This window comes from Aulostomus chinensis, chromosome 9 (assembly GCF_037954235.1).
Source record: "Aulostomus chinensis isolate RoL2024-O1b breed Wild chromosome 9, RoL_Achi_v1.0, whole genome shotgun sequence".
Classification (NCBI taxonomy): Eukaryota; Metazoa; Chordata; class Actinopteri; order Syngnathiformes; family Aulostomidae; genus Aulostomus; species Aulostomus chinensis.
In genome coordinates, this window is record NC_141328.1 from 2,269,445 (window position 1) to 2,290,463 (window position 21,019).

Consider the following 21,019-nt stretch of genomic DNA (forward strand, 5'->3'; position numbering starts at 1 on the left):
AGAGGGGCAAATAAGAGGAAGGGAGGGGAGAGGCACAAATAGACATTTGGCAATGGATGTGGGAAAGGGAGCAAATGAGACCAGGAAGATTGCTGGCAAAATATAGAAAGGAGAAGCGAGCCAGTTAGAGAAAACACGTCAACAAAGGACTGGCCCTGACAAACACTGGCAATTACACATATAGAATCCACTTGCATGCCATCGTCGTGATCGTCCTAAATGTTGCTCAGCTCTTTTCACTGCTGCTGAGTGACTGCTAGTTTTAAAACACAGACCACTATTTTCTCAGCTTTGTTTCTTATTGGTGTTGCACAAAGGATCAAGAAATGGAAAAAGTAAACAAGAGGCCGCGTGGGACAAATTCAGTAATTATGTCTGATTGTTGCAATTTGTCCAGATTATCTCGACTGTATTACTGGCAGTGGTGTGGTGGTCCGTTGGACCGTCCTTCTGACTGTGACTTGATCCAGAGGAGATTTCTTAGCTGTTGAATTAGTGAGTGGAATCATTTTAGGAGAAAACCATTGAAATAAGACATAAATATCATTGTGGTGACGCTGAGGTCATGTGACCCCAGTGTAGTTCCTTCGTAGGCTAACGTTAGCATAACACTGCTAACCGTTGCTTCATCAGAGGGTTCATTAGTGAAGATGATCTTGATGAACTAAACCTGGAAGACCATCAACTTTTTTTCACCAGAGCTGATTTACTGGTTCAATCAACCATAATCACATGGAGCGATCTCATTGGCTGCTGGGGTAGGAACAAGGAGAGGACCACTTCCTGTTGGTAGAGGAACCAGGAGATGACCACTTCCTGTTGGTGGAGGAACCAGGAGATGACCACTTCCTGTTGGTGGAGAAACCAGGAGATGACCTCTTCCTGTTGGTGGAGGAACCAGGAGATGACCACTTCCTTTTTGGTAGTGGAACCAGGAGAGGACCACTTCCTGTTGGTGGAGAAACCAGGAGATGACCTCTTCCTGTTGGTGGAGGAACCAGGAGATGACCACTTCCTTTTTGGTAGTGGAACCAGGAGAGGACCACTTCCTGTTGGTAGTGGAACCAGGAGAGGACCACTTCCTGCTGGACTACGGTTTGTTTGCTTGCCTTTAGATGGACCTCCTTGTGCTCTGGACAGGGTTTTGCTGCCGAGTGTGTGAGTCGTGGGTTTTAGGTCAGTCTCCTGTCTGATCTCAGCCAGTCGTTACAGTTACAAACACAATCCCATGAGGTTCTTCTTATTGGAACGTCCACTTTGAATGTAATGACTGACACATTTTGATTTTGAATATTGTGATATTTGGACAAAAGTGAGGGGGAGAAATCAAGATTGACTGACGATTCACTATCTTTCTCAACAACAAGGAGAACAAATTCATGCCTAGTGATGAACCGATGTGTTTATGGCGCCTTAAAAGCTCATGGACATGCTGCTGATTACCAGCTAATTAAAGGATTTCCTACACACGTCTGTTGCTTTGTCCTCTGGCTAATTCAAACGGACCAGAACGAGGTCTTACTGGAGTCAAATGATCATTAACCCACAATCGTACAGTAACTGTGAGCCGCCGCCAGACGCCCAGTTTAACAAATTAAACATTCATCAGAGTTAATCATCGTCTCTCAAATTTGTGGGGAATCGCAGTGAGAGGGCATTAAAATTAAAGAAGCAGAACCAGCTTTGCTTTTTATGCCATTTTTCCTCTTCGAAAAGAAGCAAAACAGGAACAGTTATTCATGTGGAAGCTAACAGCAGTTTTAATTTGATGTTTACAATTTGAAGTGGAAATCAAAAAAAATGAAAGTAGTGCAGCGGTTTGCGAGGATCATGTGGTCCTTTTTAATTTTTTTAGCGGTTTCGTGTGATTTTTGCCCCACCAGTGTCTCTGCAGCTCACGGTTGCTCACCACAGCCTCGACCGAAAGGAAGAAAATGTTTCTCTCTTTGGATCGTCAATGTAGAAAAACACAAAGTAGTAGTACATTAAAGTAGAGCAGCTTGTAACGTGTACTCTGAGCAGGAGCCAATAAAACATCTTTGAATCGCTGGCCGTAACCCCTGCTGAACCTTCTTCCTTGAACGCTCATTAGTCGTAAGCTTCTGTTCATTTAACTCTTCACCCGCCAGCATTTTATGAACATTTTCATTCACTTTTTTAAAGCCCACCGAACATTTAAAAAGGAGCATGACAAAACTTCACATACCAACAACAAACACACAAGCAAACAAACATGACATTGTTCAAAGTGCTGAGCTCAGCGGTTCTTTTTTTTTTTTATTAACCCTTGATGGTCATTTGGACAGAAAAAGATGATTTTCAAGCAGAAAATCTATTTGATATTTGCATTTTTTTTTGTTCTCAGTCCTAAACGACATTTCCAGTTTTATGCTTAAAAAAACAACAATGATCTGTTGATCCTGGTGGGAGTTGCAAGCCCCCCCCAGACAACCAGAGCCTCCATCCTCCTCCTCTGCTCCACTTGATTGCTCCTATGTGGGCCTGGCGCAGCACTGCAGGTCCCCTGGAGAACCACGACACAATGTGTAAACTCAGAACCAGAGGAAAACCTGTTGCCCCCCCGAGACTGAGACAAGTCCAAGATCATAAAACATCTGGAAACCAGAGTGGAGACTTATAGAGCAGCTGTGGAGCTCTAAATCTGACAGCGTCGGATGAAGCGGTGGCCTCCAGAGACGCCGCTGCTCGGGCATAAACTGTGGCAATCGTGGGCAGAGTCAGTCAGGAGGGTCAGGAGGCACAGGCGGCGACTACGCCACGTACGCTGTGAGTTTGTATCAGAAACACAAAAATACATTTCAAATATAACTAATTACTGTGAAATCCGAGCAGTTTTTTTCAACAGTTACTGCTGCGCTCCAGTGGAATACCAATGGACAGTAAACGCAGGGCGTTCAAGTGACCATAACAACACCTCTGACATCATACAGCAGAAGGGATTGTGGGTAGAAAACATTGTCCTCACACATATGCGGTTAAAAGCCTTAAAATCCTCACAGTTGGAGAAAACTGGACTCAGCCCATGTTTGGGATGTTAGAGTTGAAAGACTAATTGGCAGCAATGATAGCGGATTAATTACATTGATTGATGAATGGATAAATCAGTGAGCCTCATCGGCATCCGTGTTGGCTGCTGCATTTTTAAAACACATCAACAAGAAGCATGATGAGTCGTCAGCGCGCGCCGCCTGGTTTACGAGGAGGTTAGGCTGACAGACCAGGGAGGGTTATGTAAGGGAGTCCTCACAAGTACAGAGGAACAAATGTGTTTCGTTCTAGATGCTCAAATGCACGTCACTGCAAGATTTCCACTCGTGTGTGTGTGTGTGCGTCTGCTGTGAGTGTATTTTTATGTTTTTACAGTTTAAATATGTGTCTGACTTGTGCGCTGGCAGGTGTGTGTGAACGCTGGGAGTGTGTACAGTATGAGTGAGTGAACCTGTGAGTGAGAGAGAAAGAGAATGTGGTTTGTTTTATTCATCAAAGGCCAATCTGCTTCTTTTAAGCGGCGCATGAATAAAGCATCGACTCTCCCACTGATATCTGGCCTCAGCACTCACACTCACTTCATTAAACCTCCCGTCCGTCTGCAGACGTCTCTGCAACCATCAGGAATGACAGCTGATAACATCCAGTAACATGATGTCCAATCAAATCTGAGCAGACAAGTTCAGTTCAGTCCAGCGTGGCTCTTTTATCTTATCTTGCATCGCTAATAACGCAATTGTGCTCACACAGTTTATTGCTTTATATCAGGAAACAGCACTTTGTCATCACACATCATCAACTAAAGCGCTTTCTCGCTCCCCACGTGTGTTAAAACCACTCACAAGGCAACGGCGGGGGACACGTCTCGCTTACAACAGCTTAGACCCGGAGCTTAAACTGGAGTTTAGCTAACCAGCTAGGAGGGTCAACGTGAGGCCCGGTTGTGGATGTTGGAGTCCAGCGCTCATCCTGCTTGTCCTCTCAGCAGTCGCTCTTCTTTCTCATAATTTGAAATTGTTACTTCAAAGCAAATCTCACCGTGCTCATCCGCTGCTGATTGTCATGCTAAGCTAACCGGAGTGGGGCTCAGCGCCTGGAAGAGAAGAATATTTATCCTCTCGTCTGACTGCGAGGACGAGGGACGAGTGGATTTCCTTTTCAAGGTTTTTGCAGGGTGAAGTTGTTTTAGGATTATGCACAAATAATAACTATAATATCAAATCATGAAAATATGTTGAGCAGAAACCAGGTCAGCAGCGGCGAGTTGGTGAACGCTTTCAAAACTGACCAGTAAGTCAAGCACCAGGTTCAATGTATCTCTGACCTCAGACCAGTAAAGAGTCCAGCACCAGGTGGAACGATGGCCCCAGTATCAGAACGACGCCAGAGATTCAACAATCATTCTTCAACTCATCAGCAGATGAGGAACGAGGTCATCAGCTTTGCACGGCGAGGAGGCGGGTCTCTCTCACCTTGCAGGGGTAGGACGGCATTCCCGTGGATCATGATGCTCAGCTGGAGCACCAGCTGTGGTGCAGATTTCAGGAAAGCCTCCAGGAGGCGGAGCATGGTGATGTCAGCGCTCTCAAACATCAGCCGCCAGTGGAAGTGGTGGCGGGGCCCGTTGCTATGCCAACGGCTCTGGGCGCCCAGGTAGAGGGCGTGGATGTACCTGGCAGGGAGAAACACTGGTTTAGAGGAGTGCTGTCTGCTACTCCAGCAGGGTCTGAGACATTCTATCACATTGTTAGATGGAGAAGAGGAAACATGGCTAAAGTGTGTGCTGAGGGAAGGAGCAGTGCATCATGGGAGAAGTTGCTGGTCATCAGTACTAGCACAGCAGGGCAGGCAGGTTGTGGGGGAACAATGAAGCTCACAGGAAGAAAAGTGAGATGACACTCCACACACTTCTGCATGCTCAAGCACATTTTAAATAGAGGAGTAAAAATATCCCGGGAGCACACACGCGCGCGCGCACACACACACACACACACACACACACACGTATGTCAGCATATATGATGATGATGATACTCCAGCCCGCAAATAAGGACAAGCACACCTGCACTTGTGGATGTGTGTGCATGACAAACGTTTCTACACACCTCAACCAATAGACACATTCTGGAAGCTTAACATAAATGGACACACGCACGCACACACACACACACACACACACACACACACACACCGGATGACAGACAGGCTGGAAGGCCAACAAGGCAACCTGGAAATCTGTGGCTCTGCAAATTATTTGCTGTCCAAGCAGAGCTCGTCCATTCACTCCTGGGTCTCTGCTCCTCTACTACGCCTCCCTCAGTAGCTCCATCCGTTCTCTGCTCCTCTACTACGCCTCCCTCAGTAGCTCCATCCATTCTCTGCTCCTCTACTACGCCTCCCTCAGTAGCTCCGTCCGTTCTACTCTGCTCCTCTACTACGCCTCCCTCAGTAGCTCCGTCCGTTCTCCTCTGCTCCTCTACTACGCCTCCCTCAGTAGCTCCATCCGTTCTCTGCTCCTCTACTACGCCTCCCTCAGTAGCTCCATCCGTTCTCCTCTGCTCCTCTACTACGCCTCCCTCAGTAGCTCCATCCGTTCTCCTCTGCTCCTCTACTACGCCTCCCTCAGTAGCTCCGTCCGTTCTCCTCTGCTCCTCTACTACGCCTCCCTCAGTAGCTCCGTCCGTTCTCTGCTCCTCTACTACGCCTCCCTCAGTAGCTCCGTCCGTTCTCCTCTGCTCCTCTACTACGCCTCCCTCAGTAGCTCCGTCCGTTCTCCTCTGCTCCTCTACTACGCCTCCCTCAGTAGCTCCGTCCGTTCTCCTCTGCTCCTCTACTACGCCTCCCTCAGTAGCTCCATCCGTTCTCTGCTCCTCTACTACGCCTCCCTCAGTAGCTCCGTCCGTTCTCTGCTCCTCTACTACGCCTCCCTCAGTAGCTCCGTCCGTTCTACTCTGCTCCTCTACTACGCCTCCCTCAGTAGCTCCGTCCGTTCTACTCTGCTCCTCTACTACGCCTCCCTCAGTAGCTCCATCCGTTCTCTGCTCCTCTACTACGCCTCCCTCAGTAGCTCCATCCGTTCTCCTCTGCTCCTCTACTACGCCTCCCTCAGTAGCTCCGTCCGTTCTCCTCTGCTCCTCTACTACGCCTCCCTCAGTAGCTCCATCCGTTCTCTGCTCCTCTACTACGCCTCCCTCAGTAGCTCCATCCGTTCTCCTCTGCTCCTCTACTACGCCTCCCTCAGTAGCTCCATCCGTTCTCCTCTGCTCCTCTACTACGCCTCCCTCAGTAGCTCCGTCCGTTCTCCTCTGCTCCTCTACTACGCCTCTCTCAGTAGCTCCATCCATTCTACTCTGCTCCTCTACTACGCCTCCCTCAGTAGCTCCGTCCGTTCTCCTCTGCTCCTCTACTACGCCTCCCTCAGTAGCTCCATCCATTCTCCTCTGCTCCTCTACTATGACATCTTCAATAACTCTTTACCCCTCATTTCTTTCTCTCTAACCACTGTATTTCATCTATCACGTCTGTGTCCTCCCCTCCTATCACTCTACTTTTCTCCTCCTCTCTTCTCCTTCCACTCTCCTGTCCTCACCAAAATATTACTATCTACGAGGCCCCAGTTGGACCGCTGAGAACACTTGTGTAGAATGTGTGTGTGTGTGTGTGTGTAGAAAGATGCTGCCAAGTCTGATGTGAACCTCGAATGAACCCAAGGAAATTAAACCCTTACACAGACCTCATTAAATCTCTTTTAAATTAACAAGTCAAGAGATGGAACAGGAGGCAGAAGCAGAGATTTTTCATTTCTGTGAAATCACCAGAAGCTGCAGCAACACTTCCAAACACAACACCATAAAGACGGGAGTCAAAACGTCCCTCCACAAAGAAGTAAAATTACAAAACAGCAGAAATTCACTGGTAATATGCATCAGTGTGATTTGCTGCTAGTTTATCCTCCATAAACATCAGTAAACAAGTCATAAAAATCCTTTATTAATGATTCCAGTCACAGATAAACTGGGATTGGTAATGTGAGTGGGTTCGTTCCATTAGGAAGTGAACGCTTCAGCAGTGTTCAAGGACTCGACTCCACCGGCTCACCAACCAAACGCTTCATTTAAGATGAGAGATCCTTCATTTGGGTCGAAGGCGACAGACCGTTTGCTGATGTTTGACTCGCCACCATCCAGTCTGGATGGGGGTGTTTTTGAATTCACACCAGTAAAACCAGTACTGAGACCATCTCAGTTGTACGCTTCTGTGCATGACCTCCCAGTGGACCGTGGCACTCTATTCAGGGCACTTCTCTCAAGAAATATGGCGTTAAAGTTAGGTGACGCTGACCTTCGACAACCAGAATTGTGATGTCATTATGGATGGGGACCGGCCTCCTAGGAAAAAGTGGCCGTTGTAATTATGAAGACACTGAAGGAACTAAAATGACACAATATAAAGAGAAAATAATCCTGGATGGGCCCCATGAGTGTGTTGATGCAGGAGCATCGTTTCCTGAGCATCCTGCCGTGTTGCTGCTGTGCTCAGGTTTCAGTTTGGATGGGGAGAACCTGACTGGCCTGCACAGCGGCTCTGGACTCGACTCCAGCCAACACCTTTGGGATGAACCGAAAGGTCGAGCGAGAGCCAAGTCTTATCGCCCGGCATCAGTGGCTGAACTCACTAATGCTCTGAATGGGAACAAAACCCTGCAGCCAGGCTCAGAGAGCTGCTGGAGCGCTGGGAACCAGGAGGGAGAAGCTCGCACGGCGGCGGACCCCAGCCTAGGCGTGGGAGGCGGTGTACACATCAAGTGCAGATACTTCCTGGACATAGTATCACAAAGCGTTCCCATAATCTCCTATGGAAAGTTATGTACAGTTATGCCTTTTCCTCTGATCCAAGCGACGTCATGTGTTTCCACCGAGGTGCTCGTCTACCTCACGAGTCCATCAAACAACCAACGGCGCGCTGGCGAGTCAAACATCAGCAAACGGTCTGTCCCCTTCTGGAGTCTCCCGAGCGGCCACGCTCAACTGTCTTTGGTGTGTGTGTTTTATGAGAAACATAAAATAAAAATACATCCCATAATCCTGCTGAAAAAACAGATTTGTCTCCAGAAACATGACGGTCAACGTTACCATGGTGCCGCTACCAACACTCGTCTACGTGGCCTGAAACACGGCCGACGCCTGGCTCCTCTTCTCCTGCCTCGCCGTTCTTTGGGTCATCGTACATTACAAAGTGTACTGCAACACTTTCACAGGAACAACGATGAATTTATCATGAGAACAGCCTGACTTTTGACCATGTCATGCATTATTTAATGCGACCTATCAGAGTAGATGTAACATTTCCTTAATCCACACAAATTAGACCAGACAACCTCATCTGGCTGTTAATTATCCCGTCTGACATCTTGATAAACGACGTGAACGTTTCTTTATTTATAATTATCATCATTGCTATAATGATGCATGTCGCTGCCAAAGCATCAGCTCACAGGCAGCAATTTTCTCAACATTACGGCTCGGTGGCTTGAAATTGATCACCAAACACACATTGAGGATGCAGTGAGAGGTGATAAATGTCAGGAAACAGACATCAGAGTCGCAAGTAATTAATGGTTTGTTTACCTGAAGCAACAAACGAGAGAAAGATGAGGGTTGGTGTTAAATCACACGTTCATTTCATCACATTCCTGACATCTACACGTTAACATCACGGGCCGTCAAGGAAACCCCCCCATCCACACGCAGAGGACACGAGTGAGAGGAGCCAGGAGAGAAGAGGCGGGGACATGAGCGTTTATTAATAACTTGATGCTGCGCTTGATCAAAGACACTCAGAGGAAAATTGGTACCGGCACCAAGTTTTAACAACTGTTTATCTATTAGCTTCACACACACACACACACACACACACACACACACACACACACACACACACACAGACTTTTTCTATATATTCCGTTAACATTTCAGCAGATAGCAGAGGAGCCAGGGAGCTCTTAACCTTCAGCACTTGTCCGAAGAGGCTCTCAACCTGGCCATTATCACTCCGCCAATCAGTGGCATTTATTGCCTGTGTGTGTGTGTGTGTGTGTGTGTGTGTGTTTTGTGTCTACACCATAAATGCCTCTTATGATTGTCTGAGTCACACTGGAAGCTGCTGTCTAATAAATATATAAATACAGTAAGAGTCTGCGGTGCGTTTGGCCTCGCTCCAGTACCACAGGATGTTCTGTTGGACTTCCTCCCCTCAGAACATGGCCTCCGACCAGCAGCTCACTCCAGAACGTTCAGGCAACAACACGCAGGGAGCGGCCCCTTGACCCTGGCAGGGACTTGCTGATTGAGGGAATTGTTCCAGGCCCTCTGTCAGAGCTGAGGTGGATACTGCTATCGATGCTAGCTGCTATTGGTGCTAGCTGCTATCGCTACTACCTGCTATTTGTGCTAGCTGCTATCACTACTAGCTGCTATTGGTGCTAGCTGCTATCGGTGCTAGCTGCTATCGCTACTAGCTGCTATTGCTACTAGCTGCACATTGTTTGAATCATTGAGATGTTGTATTATCTATCCATCCATCCCTCCATCTTCTCCCTCTTCTCCTGTTCAGGGTGGTGTGGGTGGAGCCTATCCCAGCAGCCCTCCCCCTGCACAGGTCACCAGTCCATGGCAGGGCCAACACATAGAGACAGACAACCATTGGCTCTCCCAGCCACGCCTACGGTCAATTTAGAGTCTGGATTAACCTGGTCCCTCTTGATGTCTTTGGACTGTGGAGGAAGCTGGAGTACCAGAGAGAACCCAGCAGGAACAGGGAGAACATGGAGACTCACCCAGAAAGACCCCGTGCTGCAGCCGGGGCTCCACCCTCAACCTTCTTGCTGGGGGGCCACGGTGAGGACCACTGCTCCACCGGGCCGGCCCTGTCATATGTATTGTAAATACTTGCGTATCGATCATATTTTTTTATTTCCAGTGTTCAGGGAGTTGAACCATGGCGGTAAGACACTCTAATGTCTGCGATGGTGGTAAACCCACTGTCTGCTCTCTCTCCATGTTTTTGGTGTGCATGTTAAACCCGAGATGTAAAAATACGCCGTGACTCGACTTGAAATGACCTAGGAAGCATTCATATCCCATTCAGTGATAGCAGGCCGGGTCTTTTTGTAGTCAAACAGGAAGTTAGCATCGCCATGGGTTTCCCTTGACCACAAACCAGTGAGACTGGTAGATTTAATGTTGGATAATTGATGAAAATGTTGCAGATAAATAAAATCATGATGTGGTGTCCTGTGTCACTGCCTCCCACCTCAAGGGAGGTGGGTTTATCTTGACCAAAGAACCGTGAAGCAAAGCAGTTTTAAACTGTGAATACATGGAAATGCAGAGGTGATAGAGGCTCACAGGCATACAGTATGTTACTGTGTCAGCATCGTGGTGGAGGGCGAGCAGCCCCCAGCAGAGATGAGAAGCCCCCCTGCAGTGGGTGGAAGGAGGTTAGAACAGTCAGCCTCCTGCTAGTCTGTGAATAATGCAGCTGTCAGAAAGCTCAACGTTAAACACACTGAATACACACAGAACTACCCTGGGCTCTACACACACACACACACACACACACACACACACACACACACACACACACAGGGTAAAATATTGCACCTTTCCCTCATTACACATATTAAAACATAAATATTTGGTTCCACTGGAGAACGTCTGCCTATCACACTGTGATAATGTCTTTAAATCATTTTTCAGTTTTACCTGCTGTTGAAACATTTCTCACCCTCAACAAAACTCATTCTGCTAATCTTTCTTAAACGAGAAGCTCAAACTGATGGTTCGCTCGCCGCGACGCCGACCCGTCCGTCACGATTGTTAGTATTGTTGTTTATTGTTGGTTTGGTGACACACGAAGAACACAAAGTTCCACTCACGTGGTGACCTTTCCCTGAAGAGAGCAAAAATATGAAACTTCTGAATGACACAACGTTAGCTCATAAGCTAAGTGTGTGGCTCATGTTAGCTGGTAGCAGTCAAGCTTTTTTTTTCCAGAGAGCTGGGTCGCGATGGATGATTAAAGACGAGAGGCATCAATCCTGAGGTGTAGCAGATGTTCTAGTGACATCTTGTGTGTGTGTGTGTGTGTGTGGGCCCCCGGCCCCCCCCCCCCCCCCCCCCCCGGTGCAAATCTGCATTCAAAGTCTTCACAAATAAACCATTTTAGTGACGTGTGACTGGGTTGATCTGGAGAGTCGCTGTTCAAACTTTACACCCGCTTTCATATTTTAATCTGGATTTTGTGAAACAGAGAAATAATCTCATTGTTGAACATCTGGTTCCCTGGTCTCACAGCCGAGGATTAAGAAGACTTTGAATGAGTTCCAGGAAGTTCAACGTGAGCTGTTTGCGGTCTACGTGTTAGCATTAAGCATTAGCATTTCTGAATCTGGCTGCAAGCAATGGAGGGTACATGTGACACAAGGTTGCAACAACCAGACTTCAGACACGTATTCTGAACACGCTACACGCATGTCCGGGAAGTCATCCTACATCCTGACTAATTTCAGCACATTTCCAATGCCTTCATCAAAAAATGATCAAGTCCACAGTGAGATTCTGATGATCCAACCAGAACATGCTGTTTACACGCCCCTCATGAAACTGGAACGTTAGCGCGCACATAAACGTATGAACCCACCAAAGCCGAGCATCGACCTGGTCGAGAGGAAGCAGAGTCCCGACCCTCAGAATTGTGGCGCGTTTGCTCGTTGCTCCACGTTTCCGAGGGGCTGCAGCGGCGGCATCAACGCCTCTTTGATGCTTCTCCCTCCTCTGATCTTGAGAGTCATGAACCAGAGTCGCTGGCTGCCTCAACAACTCTCCAACTTCCTCTGAGCTTTCAAACAAATCCTTATTGACAATCCTCGATAACGGGCCTGACAGGGCGAGCGCGTGAATGGGGAACTTTGACCTGACATCACTCACGGCTGCGCATCGTGAGTTTAGATGAAGCAACGTTTCAAAAACCTACAGTTTTTGTTCAGCTTTGACGTTTTTTCGGACACACGGATCCGATCCTGACGGACCCTCTGGGGTCCCTGCTAACTTGGATGTCAGGACCTGTGGAGTTGAGACTACAGTGTGAACATGATAAAGGTCCGGGTACCTCTGGTTATCAGGGATTCAGAGCGATCGCGGCTCAGCGTGCTGCGTCTGTGGAGAGCGGCGAGGGTTGTATGGAAGCCCACACAGAGCAGAAATAATGTCTGAAGAGCTCAGCTGTCAACAACGACCTACTTAGACTGCCACACTGAGACACCCAGTCGAGAGAGGAGGAGGCAAGATTATGGAAGAGTGTGAGGGGAGGAGAGGAAGGGGGGAAAAAAAGGTTGCAAAGAAGCAGAGAAGAGATGGAAAAAGGACGGGGCAGAAAAAAAAGAAAAAGGAAAGACGAGAAGAGGAGAAAACGTCATACAATGTCTGGGTGAGATTATGCGTCATGGGAGGGAAGGAGAAAACATGGAAAAGGGAAAAATTGAGGGAGCGATATGGAGTAAGTGACAGAAAGAGAGGACATGACGTTTGTGTGTGTGTGAGAGGTGAATAAGCATTGATCGCTGCTGCCAAAGCTGCCGATCAGATAAGATCACGCCACGCGTTGAAGTGTTTAATTGGGAGTTGTGTGTGTGTGTGTAGCGGGTGATGTTATCACTTAACTCAAGGGCTCAAGTTGGATCTTTCATCTCTCCCTCCCTCCCTCGCTCACACGTTTGTCATTCAGGAGTTGCAAAATAGCAGAGCTGTAGTTCTACTGTGTCATGACTTCAAGGGGAAAACAAGGAGCAGGAAGAGGAGAGGGAGACATACAGGTTGTGGGCAGGAGGAATTGAAAGAGATTAATAAAGAGGAAAGACACGGGAAAAAGGTGAAGAGGAGAAAGAAAGAAGGAAAAGGAAGCAGAGGAGGGAGAGGTAGGAGAAGGAGAACCGAGATTAAACATGGAGGTCTGCAATAAAGTGCACTGAGGTAGAAGCTTCTTATCTTTAAAACGCACATCCAACCATGTATTAATATGTTATTGGATATCACGGCGGCCCGGTGGAGCAGTGGTCCTCACTGTGGCCCCGGCTGCAGCACGGGGTCTTTCTGGGTGAGTCTCCATGTTCTCCCTGTTCCTGCTGGGTTCTCTCTGGTACTCCAGCTTCCTCCACAGTCCAAAGACATCAAGAGGGACCAGGTTAATCCAGACTCTAAATTGACCGTAGGCGTGGCTGGGAGAGCCAATGGTTGTCTGTCTCTATGTGTTGGCCCTGCCATGGACTGGTGACCTGTCTAGGGGGAAGGCTGCTGGGATAGGCTCCACCCCCACCACCCTGAACAGGAGAAGAGGGAGAAAATGGATGGATGGATGGATATCACAGCTCCATGTCACACCAGGAAGTGTTCTATCCCTTAAGAACTCCGCTGGTCAAAAATGGCCACATGTTGTTTAAATCAACGTAAAAATTTGCTCCAGAGAAACGACTGTGGACGTGCTGTCCATCGTAATCTGCTGATGACTACAAATCTGAACAGACACCTGACCAAAACATGATATCAATTAAAAATTACGACACGTCTCAAATTGATCTTCAGGTTCGATCCAAGTAGCAGCACTTGACCTGCTTTCTCCCCTGAAATAGCTCACCTGGAGGGAGAGGCAGGAAAACAGAGGAATGAGAGGCAGAGAGGAGGAGGAAAATGATGGTGATGATGATGATCCCAAAAGAAGAGGAGAGTGAGTTCAGTCGGAGGGAAGAAAAAAAATCTGGGAAAGAAGAAGATGGGTGAAAGGGAGCAGGAGGAGGAGGAGGGAAGGGGGGTGAGGAGAGGTGAGGAGATTTATGGCAAGAAGAAAAGGTAATGAAGGGAGAAAGGAAAAGTAATGGAGGAGGAGAGGAAAGAGGAACAGAGGAGGAGGTGATCGGTGAGCCGCTGCCTTCGCTTATCAATCACTGTTTATGGAACAATCAGAGGGGGAGATGAGGATGGATGGATGAAGAGGGAACGATATTTATTACAAGAGAGAAATAAATGATAATGGAGCCATGGAAGGGAGATGAATGATACAAAGAACTTTTCCCTCTTTTTTTGCCTTGTCTCTTTCTATCGCTTCTCTCATTCATTGTCTTCTCTCCCTGTGTGCATCCGTCCATTCATCTACTGAAGTGAAGCGTCACCCAAAAAGGGTTTTTCGCCTTTCAAGTGCTCACCAACACGCGTCTCCTTGTTCCTTTTTGTGACTCCAGGATGCAGAAGGAGCCGGCCACGTGTGCTAGCCTGAAGCTAACGGTCGCTAACTAACTCCCCAGGTCCTCCTCTGCTTTAATCCAGGTTTTCTTAATCCAGCTGTGAGATCAGTAATTCACAAACCCTTCAACCTCGTCCTCTTGCTTTCATCATGATGACTTGTACTTGGCCATGGCTCCACGTGACCTTCATCCGTCTCCAAGTCGTTGAGGATGCAGCAGGAAGTCCCGACGAGGCCAAAGCAGAGGGCGCGTACTCCGCCCGTCAGCCCTCAGGAGGACAGACGCTAAAAGCCTGGTGTTTGTGTTAAATTGTTTCACACGTCCTCGTGGCGCTGGATCATCTGACCAAGGACTTCTGTCACCCAGGGACTCTCCTTCCTTTTTTCTTTTTCATTCTTTTTTTCCATTGCTTATTTTTTTGTTGCATTTCCTTCATTTGTATTATTTTCCTCACTTGTCTTTGTAGAACAGTTAGGTAATTCTGAGTTCTGGCGTCCTCCTCCCCCTCCTCCTTGGGTCTCCCGCGATTCTGAAGGTCATTACTTTCAGGAGGTTTAATCATGGTAGGAAGCCGGGTCCCGTCTCGGCCTCCTGCTGCCGAGGGTCGGCCCCAAAGTTTCAACAGGCCTTCTAAGTTTTTATGAGACAAAAAGTGCTTCTCATGTTCCGCACCTCCAGCTTCCCCCGCAGCAGTGAGCCGGGGCCTCCATTCTCAGCACGCTGCTGAGACCTGATGATTTGGTTTCACTGCGGCCGGTTTGGCCTGCGGCAATCGCCTTGTTGCAGAATGGTGTAATACTTGCTAAAGGCTAATTATGTGTAAAACTACCATTTTCACCAGAACGTGGTGCTGTGGAGACGTGCCGCCGACACGCCATCCCCCACAGGTCGGGACTCGCCGCTGTCATTTCACATTGGCACACGACTGCCAACATTTGACCTCTGTGGTAAACGCGTGCAGAGGCCAGGCCAGTTCAGGGCTGATAGCACCGCACACACGAGGGAGGGATGCGATTCCTCATCCGGTTAGCTAGGTATGATGGTACGACTTTCTTACGACATAAGGTTTCTATGTAGTAATAAGCTTCAGGGATTCCTCGGTGAGCAGTTTACAGGATCACGCTGATTTATTCAAGTGGGCGTGGCTTATCCTAACTAGTTTCAGCTGGTTATGACTAGATTCAATCCAATAGACGAAATCTTATCGTTTCTCCGGCTCCATCCAGAGTTTCAGTGTCTGATTTTCCACACGGACATGGATGGTACCTTCCAGGAAGACTTAAGACTCAAACTCAAAAGCTTGTTTGCCTGCGACGAGTCGTGTTTGTCTGGCTTCATCCTGCTGTCGCGTCTGCGTGCTGGAGAGAAACTAATGAAACGCACACACGTGCTCTCATCTGGTCCTGGGGCCGGGCGCCAGGGTTGTTTCTGCGTCTGTGTTATTTCTGCGCTGGTTCTAGGGGGACGAGGTGATGTCAGGGTTGTCCTGAAGGCTCTCAGACAGAGACGCCTGGGGAAGTCAGATGACGAACAATAACTCGTGCATTTAGGGACGATGGATGGGTCCAACATGGCGGACGGCAGGTTTAACAATCAGATTAACTCAACGTCGCTTCAGATTTTTAGACTTGTTCGACTGAAGATGATTTTCTCCTCAGGACGGTCAGTAAAACAACAACACAGCTTGGTTCGCGAGCCTGATGTTACACAGCCTTACCTTCATTTTCTTTTAAACTGTGTAAGGAATTCATTTTAAAAGCATTGGTAAAATGCGATGAACATCTCTGAGGTGTCTGTACCCGTCAGTGCTGGAGGAAGCGCTGTGGAAGGCAGTGCCGGTGTTTCCGTGGTTACCATGCTCTATCTTATGCTCCAGTCGCAAGAGTTTTTTTTACACAATATTGATATTCCAGCCTTGAGTATTGGTGTGGTATTGCAATATGGTGATGAAACACAGCTTCGAGTCATAGGACTCCCCCTCTACCATTTATCATGCTGATAATGTGATGATGAAATCATAATATTAATAACAATATACCAATAAACATTTGATGGAAACGATGACGGCTGCTGACTGTGACCCACAGAAGCAGAAAAAAATGGTGGATTGTAGAACAATCAGAGTTTGTGTGTGTGTGTGTGTGTGTGTGTGTGTGTGTGTGTGTGTGTGTGTGAATGTCTGGAACTCAGTCTAATATAGCTTTCCCGACACCCTGCTACCATGGTTACACACAGAGGCGTTGGAGCATTGTTGCTGCTGATCACCTGGCAGTCTCTCTCTCTCTCTCTCTCTCTCTCTCTCTCTCTCTCTCCCCAACATGTGAACTATAATATCTGCCAAAGTTACACTTGTTATTTGTGTAGTTGTGTGTCTGTGTGAGCTCGTCTGAATGTTTGAGGAAACGGTGATGTCATGATTGCTCGTATGACACACAAGAAACATCTCAAGATGGCACAGGGGGGTACATGATGATATACAGTAATATTAAATCTCTTTCACCCTCTCCCACACACACACACACACACACACACACACACACACACACACACACACACACACACTATTAATATCTATGTGCCACTCAAAGTGAATCAGTTGTCTATCCCCAAGCTGCTGTCCCACATAGTCACTCAACTGAGCTGTGTGTCAGCCTCTGTGTGTGTGTGTGTGTGTGTGTGTGTGTTTGTGTGTGTGTGTGTGTGCCGTGTTAGGAGAGAGAGAGAGAGAGTGTGAGAGGAAAAGTGTTATTTTAAGCTGAGTGTTTGAACGGCAGAGGGAGAAATCCAGGGAGAAGAAGAAAGCAAGAGAGAGAGATTTGTTGAGGTGATACATATTCGTGTGTGTGTGTGTGTGTGTGTGTGTATAAACATTGTATCCCCTGCCAGTGATGCAGGCACCCTTTGCGCCAATCAGGAGAGAGTAAACAAATGCAGCGCCCCCCTCAGGCCAAGCCGAGCAGCTTCAGCAGAGCCAGAGTTTCACATGGATCACGTTTTATACTCTTAACTCTATTGAATAGTTTGACATCATGCAGGGTTAAACAACAACACATCACAACACACACAAACTCCACCCTGCTCACCCTCAGCCACGCCGCCGCAGATGCACAGCCGCCACGCAGCTCTGATCAGAGCAGCCGGTGGCGGCAAAACCTCTGACCCCATTGAGGTGAAGTCTGCGGTGGAGGAGCGGCGACGGCGGGACTGCGGGCTCGGCGCTGGCTGCCTGTTTCCCTGCTGCTAGCATGATTATCAATCCTAGCTTCCCTGTTCATGAGAGCAGGAGCGCCACTGTTCTCAACCCTTACCTTGATGTAGAAGAGCTGCTCATGTCAGCTGACTGTTCATTTCTACCAGAAAGAGTTTCACTGCTTTCTTATAAATCAAGCTAGCCAGTGTCATGCTGCCTGTTTCAGACTTTTACTCGACCATTGAATTGTAATAATTCATAAACCAATGCTGCAAAACGCTTGAATTCAGGTCTGCCCCCTCAGGCCAAAGCGTGAAAGAGCAAACGCATCTGTCTGAGCGGGAGTGTGAGAGAGTGGATAAACTTTCTGTCAGTTCTTCTTCTCCTTGAAGAAACCCAGAACCCTTTTAAGGAGAACCAAAGGGTTCTTTTAGATTCCAGACAGCTCCTCTTCTGTCATCACAAATATTTACAAGAGCGGCCTCTCATTTTCAGAGACACTGAAACTCTCCCACATGCCTCAAACCGAAGCCAGAGGCGGCACCGCTGCATACAAAGTATTTGCAATTAGCGCACAAAGTTCCCGAGGTGGCACATCCATGTGATTTCAAAATGTTTCAACTAGCGTGAAACAATGGAGCGTATCCCGAGGCCTCATGAATCTGCTTCCCAAACACACGGAGATGAGAGGGAGAGCGACTGGAGGGAGATGACGGAGGAGAGGAGCGAGCAGTGCTTCTGAGAGACGACGGCGAGCTAACCTATAGCCCACGCTCCTTCCGTCTCATCACACTTGAGCTCAAACTGCGTTTTACTGTGATAACAACCTGCTAACCCAGGTTCTTATTTTCAAAACCTACCCGACGACACAAGAGGAAACTCTTCATTGTTACGGCTCCAAAATCCAGAGGAGCATCGAACCCTCCTGAAAACGAACCGTGTGAGGTTTCAGTCGCCACTTTAAAAAGCAGCTACGTTTAGAATGGAAGTCATTTCCTGACAGCGTTTATACAAGAGATGCAAGATGACATCAGCAGGTCGTAGCGGTCTGATGGCCAACAGAACCACTGAGCTTCCAAGTTTTCCGCCTTTGCTCATCGTCAGGAAACAAGACGGTAAAAAGGGAATTTATGGGACTTTCCAGGTTTGAAGTAGATAAAACTAATTTTACCATTAATGGTGTTTACATGTGTCTTTAGTATGCAAATATCATCAATAAACGAATAGGATAATACGTCATATATGTCTGATCTCAGCAAACACAACAAATACCCTGACGTCTGGTTTCTAGTGATCAGGTCAGGGTTCATGTTTAGTGTCTGTCCTGAAACAGGACTGATCCCTGGGTGGCCCCTGCTTCAGGAGTCGTGAGACCGCGTGATAGAACCTGTTCCCTGAAGTTAGTCAATTATTGCCCCCCAAATGTTTACTCCTCACTACATAAAATAACTGATTTGAGGGAAATAGTTTTATCTTGTGACTGCAAAATATTTTTCTGTCCCTCTGCCAACAATAAATAATAAATCAGCTGCACTCCGGGGCTGCGACGCCTACCTTCAGTCTTTGATGCTGCGTGGTTCGGTTTGTAGATGCTTAATTTGATCGGGATCAATATTTCATGCCTTTCAGCTGGTACTGAATGTGGAGTTGCAATCAGGTTGTATTTTTCAAATGTGACTGATTTCATTTTGGAAACAAACTGCCGAGATGTTCGGCCAGCGCTGGCGGAGGCGTTCTGGAAGCTCCGGGGAGCGGTGGGGTCTGTTACACTCACCAAGTCTCCTGTTTCCAACTGTAGATACACTGAGAGGAGATGAGAGACTGTGTAGTAGCATCGTATATCTTTATGACTCCCTCCTTGTCTCACACACACACACACACACACACACACACACACACACACACACACACAACCTCTGTAGTTAAAGCCTTCACAGACTCACACACACACATACACTGAAGACATTTACTGACGTGATGCAGTTCCTGTACTCTTGCCTCCACTGTGACCTTCTCAACCCCCCCTGACGCTGACCTCCAAGCTTTAACCAGCACGACCCCTCCAGCTGCAGACGTGCAGGTTTGATGGCAAAGTTACTGAAGGTGTGTTTCATGAGCTACTCCAGCTTCCTCCACAGTCCAAAGACATCAAGAGGGACCAGGTTAATCCAGACTCTAAATTGACCCTAGGCGTGGCTGGGAGAGCCAATGGTTGTCTGTCTCTATGTGTTGGCCCTGCCATGGACTGGTGACCTGTCCAGGGGGAAGGCTGCTGGGATAGGCTCCACCCCCACCACCCTGAACAGGAGATGAGGGAGAACATGGAGGGAGGGAGGATGGATGGATGGATGATGGATGGATGTTACATGAGCTCGTCCTGCTGCGTCGTCCCTCTCAGTCCTTCAGGGACGGTTAGCTGAAGGGCTAGCGCGACTGTTATTCATGGCTGGACCTCTTTCATGACATTTTGGGACTTGAGTCTCAGAATGTACAGCTACTTCCTCCTTCCTAATTGCATTGAAGCAATCAGAGCGACGAAGTGTGTGAGGATCAGTTCAGTTTCTCTGTTTCAAACAGACGAAAGCAGGAATGAGCAACGGTGATGTGTGGCAACGTTGTGGGACATCCTGGTCCCTCGTCCTAAAGTTAGTGGCTTTTTGGTTTTGCCTGAAATGATGTCAGTGGCAAATACAAACTGAGGATATTTTGAGGTTTTGTTCTACTACATAAGATCTGTAGCAGGGAGCAGAAGTTCTGTTGAACTACAAATGTACCTCATCACTGTTACGCTAACCTCCTTTTAGACAATAAAAATACCTCAACCCTTACATGCTAACCTCCTGTTGAGCTACAGAAGTACCTCACAGCTGTAGCACTTCTGGATGAATGGTCGCTGGTGTGTGAAGATTGGAAAGACAAATTTGGACAAACGCAAGATAACTCACAAATTAGCCTGCGAGCCACCATCAGTTCCACTGACCTTATTCTACTTAAGTCAGCCATCATTAATGTGAACGAATGCATCCATATTGATATATTTAATCTGGAATTATACTGAATTAACTGTAACACCAGTGGAATTAACAACGTTCATTTCGCTCCTGTGTCGCCGTTTCCAGGCTGCAGCGTCTTCGCAGGCACGAGGGCGTCTGTGCTGCTGCTGAAATCTGGCCAAATCACAGCTGGAGGTAAACTCTGTCTCCTCGAAAAAATACAGAATCAGATTTTTACATGGACATAAAAGGATGGCTGAAGACAGATGGGGGTGGGAGATGGGGCACGTGTCTGAAGGAAGAGGAAGAGGAAGGGGGGTGCGTCTAATTTGGGAGGCAAATGAACGGGGAAGGATTGTGTGGAGAAACAGGTGAAAAAAAAACGAGAGGATGAGTCAGTGAGGGGAAGAAGACAGACAACAGATGCAGAGGAATCCGAGAGAGAGACGTGATAAGTGTATGCATTGTTCTCTCAGTTCTCTTCCTCACCTGCACACACACACACACACACGCGCGCGCGCGTGCGCGCGTTTT

General features: G+C 47.8%; 1 protein-coding gene across 1 annotated transcript in view; it reads right to left on the reverse strand.

Moving 5' to 3' along the window:
* Positions 1–21,019, reverse strand: part of LOC147255388 (XK-related protein 7-like) — a 62,447-nt gene that overhangs the window by 6,632 nt on the left and 34,796 nt on the right. The window contains exon 2 of the mRNA XM_086213070.1: positions 4,482–4,681. Within this exon, the coding sequence (XP_086069196.1) occupies positions 4,482–4,681 (200 nt within the window). The remainder of the gene's footprint in view (positions 1–4,481; positions 4,682–21,019) is intronic.